The sequence below is a fragment of the Pocillopora damicornis genome, chromosome 6 (assembly GCF_964200805.1).
Source record: "Pocillopora damicornis chromosome 6, jaPocDami1.2, whole genome shotgun sequence".
NCBI lineage: Eukaryota > Metazoa > Cnidaria > Anthozoa > Scleractinia > Pocilloporidae > Pocillopora > Pocillopora damicornis.
Genome location: NC_142675.1, coordinates 5,212,286 through 5,218,235, shown reverse-complemented (window position 1 = coordinate 5,218,235; position 5,950 = coordinate 5,212,286). Strand labels below are relative to the sequence as shown.

Below are 5,950 nucleotides of genomic sequence, written 5' to 3'. Positions count from 1 at the left end.
ATCTTATTTTTTCATATTGTCCCCATTTTGTCTCTATGAAATTGGAAACCTAAAAAAACAAAACTAATGCCCTATTACACAGAGCTCTCACTTGGATTTCAGCTGAAACTATCATTTTGTGCAACAGAATTAAAGAAAACTGTGAGGGAAAGATTGATTAGTATGGATGAGAAAATTATGAATAAACAAAACAAATTAGTATATAGCGGACAGATGAATTGCACTTTTCGCGCGCGCTAATTAGTTAGCTCGCTAGTTAGCTAGTGAAATACCTCGTTTGACAGCGCCTATCGTCTCAATATTACTATACTATAGTTCTGAAAATTAAACTCTATTTCTCTATACTCTTCTGAGATGTCCAAGCCCCTGAATATTAGCTTCATTTTCTCTTTTCCTTTTTGGGTTTTGTTTTTTTGTTCAAGATTGCGTTATTTCAGAACAAATTCAGACGAAAAAGAAAGAACAAACATTACAACCTTAAGGGAGATCGGGTGGCCAAGTGGTTGGCGCGCCCAAATCTAAACAGAATGAGACGATTCTTAGTCCACCAGCATTTCTTTTGCTTTAATTGTGTATGTCATAACCGAAGGCTGTTACAAATCTCCTTTCAAGACAGCTAATTATAAACTGAAATAGTTTGTTACATTATTATCGCGAAAACGGTAAGGAAATACTCTTAATTAATGCTACGCGGAGCACTGAAGAAACATGTCAGTTTTTCCTTTTTGAACAGTACCCCTATGGGGCTTTCATAGCCATTTCAATCAAATTGGAAAACAGACGTTGTAAATAATCATGTTTAAAAATCCCAACCAGCAGTGGGCACACCAGTTGGCTGTATACAAAGCGAGTCACGGAATCGACCCGAAGGAAAAACGAGAACAAACCAGCGAGTCATAAGGTGGAGGGCTTGCACCCCTGAACACCAGATCACTAGTTCAGCACCCTCACTACACTGCCTACACTAAAAGTTTCATGTTATGAGAGAGATTATACTCTTGATTCTTTCTGGATTGCTTCATTTTCAGGTGGTAAGACGGCATCTGATCTTTTGGTAGTGGTACGTGAAGGCAACCGGCTGCTTTTTCTACTGACGATCCTAGTAAATGCCGTATTTATCTTGGTGCTCAGAAAAATATACAGCCATGGGTTAACGGCACTGTTGGCGTGTCCAAACCAAAAACACACAAAGCTGACAATCGGCTGTATGTGTAGGTCAGCCTTAGATGCGTGAATGACGTACATCATGTGGACCACTTGTGGTGGGAGCCAACAAAGGGCAAAAGCACAGGTAACAATAATGAGCATCCGAACCACTCTTCTCTTGGAGGTTTCGAGTTGCGCTCGATCTCCTCTCAAAGGATTCACTCCAGGTGCAACATTGAACCATAAATTCCATGCAGTGATGGTATACAGGCAAGACATAACGACCAAGGGGATGAGATAGTTGACGACGAAAAGGAGAAGGTATATTCCTCGAAGAGCCCTATCTGGATCGCCCAAGGTGTAAACAGATAGCATGCAATGGGGAGAATTGTTGTAGTCCTCCACGGTTTGAATAACAAGGAAAATGGACATGGAGACCAGTGACCCGATCCAAATAAATGGAACGGTTAGTTTAGGCTTTCGAAACCAAAGATGGCGGCGGAGGGGATGAACGATGGCATAGTACCTGTCGATCGCCATGAACGTCAGGCAGAGGACGGATGCTGTCAAAGTGACAAAGGCAATGTATAGAATACCTTTGCACATGACTTTTCCAAATACTCCCTGGATCATCCACAAACCTTCTGTATATATTATGGAAATCGACCAGGGCATCACTACCAAGGTTACCAGCAAATCAGCGATGGCCATGTTGACGAACATAAAGCTTGTCAGTGATCTGACTTCAGGTTTCTTCCACACGATGTAGATAAGGAAAATATTCCCTGCAAACGCTATGAGCATCGTGATTGCGTAGAGTACTGTGATGATCCATTCGTTTTCTGGTTTCATCTTTATTCCCTTTTTTTCTGTTGCTAAAGTTGAATAGGAAAAAACTGTTATTACTGCATAAATAATCAGTAAATGGAACACCCATGGCCCCCTAAAATCTTATGCTATACCAACCTGGGGTGTGATGAGAGTAATAGATTGTGAATTCAAAGGAAACAAATATATATATTTTTTGTTTATTTTAAACTAAGTTCAGTTTGGTTAAGTCGATGATTTTTCGGGGCGTCACTGAAGCTGTGAACAGGAACGGAAATACTGGAAACAGGAAAAGGAATGCAGCAGGACTTTTTGATTTTCTCCATAAATAACACTAATGAAAAAATCTTAGCATTGAAGTGATAGTTAAGCATTTGTGCATAGGAGTATTAAGTATTCCCTTCCTTAAAATAAATAAAAACTGGTCTTTGTTGTTGGTTTGCCTTTATGACGAAAGTGTTTCTTATTTGTCATCTTCTCCTTTGTCATGTTCCGTCCCGATGAATAAATATAACTTTCAGAAATAGTTTTTTTTTTTTTACTATTTTCAATTTTCTGCACGGTTCCTTCATTTGTCCGCATAATACCAATAACGAAAATTATCAGAAACAAAACGATAACAATAACATAATATTTGTTTCAACAAAACTTTTATTAAATGGTTAAGAATATATGATAATATATAATATATTCACTTCAAAACTTTTATTCTCAGTTAAATATCCGGTAAAATAAAATTAACACTGAAGATAATGTATGATATCTTATTGAAGACACCGTTGGCGCATGCATATAACTATTTTTGATGGACTGTAACGTTATTAGAATTAGTTTGGAAACAGGAAATCGATCTGCCTATATATCCGCCTTACAAAGTCAACTTGTTTCCCTCCAAATTATTGTGAGTTAAGAAGCGTTGAACGTCTCATGGCAACTTAACGTACCTGCGATAGAATGCACTGAAGTCCGCTGTCAGCAAATAGACTTGTAGCCTCTTAGTACTAAAGGAAGATTAAAAAAAGGGAAAAGTTTACCTTTCAACCGCACTGATCCAAGCGTTTTTTCAGGTTGATCTTAAGTAAGAAATACGGTATACCTTTGGAGATCGATAAGGTTGCTTCCCCAGTCTAACGGTGTTAGAATTCAGTGGCCCGAGACTGATGAACCCTGATGAACTAGAGAGGTTATCCTGATCACTTCTGTTTTCAACCATTTCAAAATGATTTGCTATGAATATTAATGCGGATTTCGAGTGCATCTCTTCTTGACAGCCAGAAAGGAATATCAGACATAAATATTTGTATGTGAGGGTTCTGAAATGGATCTCAAAACCAACATGCCTCATATTAATTGTCAAGGCACGTACAACAGGGGTTTACGTCTTCCGCTTTGAAAGTCACAAAGAAACTACTTAGAGCTCAATTAAGAGGTCAAACTTATGAACACCGTTTAGAAGCTATTTGTCTTCGAAGCAGGCCTGATATGATTGATGTGTGTTGGATTACATAGAGGCATAGGGTTTTATATGAATATTACCTATAACTTATTGAATATAAGGATAATTATTCATTTACCGTCGAATTAAGACATGGCACATGTCATTTTCAGTCCGTTCCTACAAATAATCCCATTTTTGCTTTAGATCTCCTCAGTGATTTTAATTCGTAGACTCGAGTATTAAAAAAAAACAAACAATAGGGAAACCCTCTTTACGTGCGGAAATTCAAGATTAACTCAAAAAGCAGATTTTGTACTTTCTCGCGAGTCTTAAGGCAGGTGCTCCGTATTTTAAAACTCATTTTAGAGAGTAATTAGCTACATGGTCTCACGAACAGTGTGACGAACCAAAGAGATAGTTGCCTTCGGTTGAATGAGCAATTTCAATGTAGGAAATGTAGGAAAGTGGAGGAAATCTGGGGGAAATTGCGAAATTATGGTCTATGTATGTCATTTTACTTCTTTGTGAATTTGTCGGTTTGTTCTTGATCACGACCAGCTGTAAATCAATGACAAACCTTCAGTCCAATTCGGTCTGTAATTATACGAGTGATGACAAAATCGGACAACCGCGCAGCGGAAGTCCGATTTGTTTATCACGAGCATGATAACAAACTGTCCGATAAAAAAAAAGTACGCAGAAACAGGTTAAAAATACACCGTACATTTTTTTCCGATGAACTTTCGCATCGCTTCGACCAGAGTCCCTCAGCGCTATAAATAACAAAAGGACTATTGTTTCATACTTAATGTGAGAAGTTGAGCCGGAGCAATAGACCATTCTTGATACGAGTTCAGTGTACTTTGACATAGAGCCCCGTAGCTGCCTTATTCGTTCAGTTTAAAATGCTAGCAACAGTAAGCACAGATGGGAGATGTTTAAGTTTTTAAAATACTGTGCGATAAGAGCTCGATAAATGAAATGACGCTCATCTCATGTGACATGATGGCTGAGCAAATCAGAAATGAAAAACACGCATGTACAAGTACGGTTGAACCGTGCGAAGGAAAAGCGTTTGTATCAAGCGACGATGCTTACGTAGATGATAATAAAACTGGCCTGTGTACTTTTTAAGTTGGAGATTCGAGCGGGATACCCCTATTACTGGATGATTAGTTCATTGGCAAGCCAGCAGAAGTTGTTGCAGAGGGGCTGCTCTGAGTCGCGGATTTTGGTCTTACTGTGCAATGGGAAACGAAATTAGAAGAGTTTCTAGCCATGGTAGAGACACAAGAAATTGGTTTAAAATAGCATGCGATGTGGCCGTGCAGTGTTGAATGACACAGGTATCAACACATGTAAAAAAACTTTTTTCACGAAAACGCACAAAACCGCGCAAACCATGCACAGGGCTGGGATCTCTAGCCGTTTGGCCGTTAGCTGAGAAGACAGACATTTTGCTTTAAGAGACTTATTAAAAAGAAATGCATTGAAAATAATAGATGATGACTTACCCAGAGTCTCTTGACAATAGACAACCAAAAACAGTCCACCGTCGATCGTAACAAAGACCATTCATCCGAGAAATAATTTTTATTTTAAGATAAGATCTCAGACTCTTCACGGGCATGCTTAATTTAAATGTGATGAATGTGATACAAGACAACGCGTGAGGAGACATTTTAAGCTCAAGTGAAATTGACAACCGTAAAAAATCCGCCTCTCTGCGCTAGCGAGATAACAGTAATTGGTAAAAGAAGTGGGTCCTAGTGAATTGAAGTCCAGACTTTGTACTAGCTTTGACCAAACACAAACAATCACGTCTACTCTGACTCGATTTGTTATTACACTCGATAATAAATTTCGTTTGTAAGCAAAGCTTGATTTTTTGACAATAGCAAGTAAGCTGAATGGAGTCTTCTTTCGATCAAAACGAAATGGTTTGACTGGTGTACTTGTTGGTTTGAGAAGTAGAAAGTTTAGTTCGATGGCGAATACACTGGTTCAAAGCTGTCACTCTACGCTATTATCAAACCAAATCATTTACCAGCGCCGCCTAAGTAAAATTAGAGGAGCATCTACACAATACAAGGCCAATCTTGATGGAAAATCTAGAGTTGACTCTCGCCCTGTGGACACCTCACCATTGCGACAAGAGCCCCGGTGCAAAAGCATCAAGAAATGACTGAATTAAACTCCCATTTTTACTACGGACTCAGGCTACTACTGAAATGCGGACACTTTCATGCCACCCAGCGAAACAGTTCACTTGTCTTTTCTCTTGCTGTAGCGGACACTTAAGTACTTCGTCCAAAATCCTGGCTCACATAATGCAAAGTGACATTGCGATAAAAGAAAATACAGAAACCAGTCTTCAATTGGCTGCGAACATGAGAATTTCCTGCTTGCGGCCGAAACTTTATCCGGTTGGTGAGGCCACGTTAGAAATGTTGTGTTTGCGTAGTTACATATTATCTTATATGTTTAGGGTCGCCCTAGGGAAGTTTCCATCAAGAATCCGTCAAAAAAGGATTAACG

The 5,950-nt window shown here is 39.0% G+C and overlaps 1 protein-coding gene across 1 annotated transcript; it reads right to left on the bottom strand.

Annotated features, from left to right (window-relative positions):
- Positions 1-545: 545 nt before the first annotated feature.
- On the bottom strand, positions 546-2,015 carry LOC149043597 (orexin/Hypocretin receptor type 1-like). The gene has a single exon (XM_089210374.1). It carries the CDS (start codon positions 1,996-1,998, stop codon positions 991-993), a length of 1,008 nt encoding a protein of 335 aa, XP_089066500.1. The 5' UTR covers positions 1,999-2,015; the 3' UTR covers positions 546-990.
- Between the last annotated feature and the right edge of the window lie 3,935 nt (positions 2,016-5,950).

Coding starts and splice junctions, on each gene's coding strand:
- LOC149043597 (XM_089210374.1), bottom strand. CDS start 1,998: ATGAAACCAGAAAACGAATGGATCATCACAGTACTCTACGCAATCACG.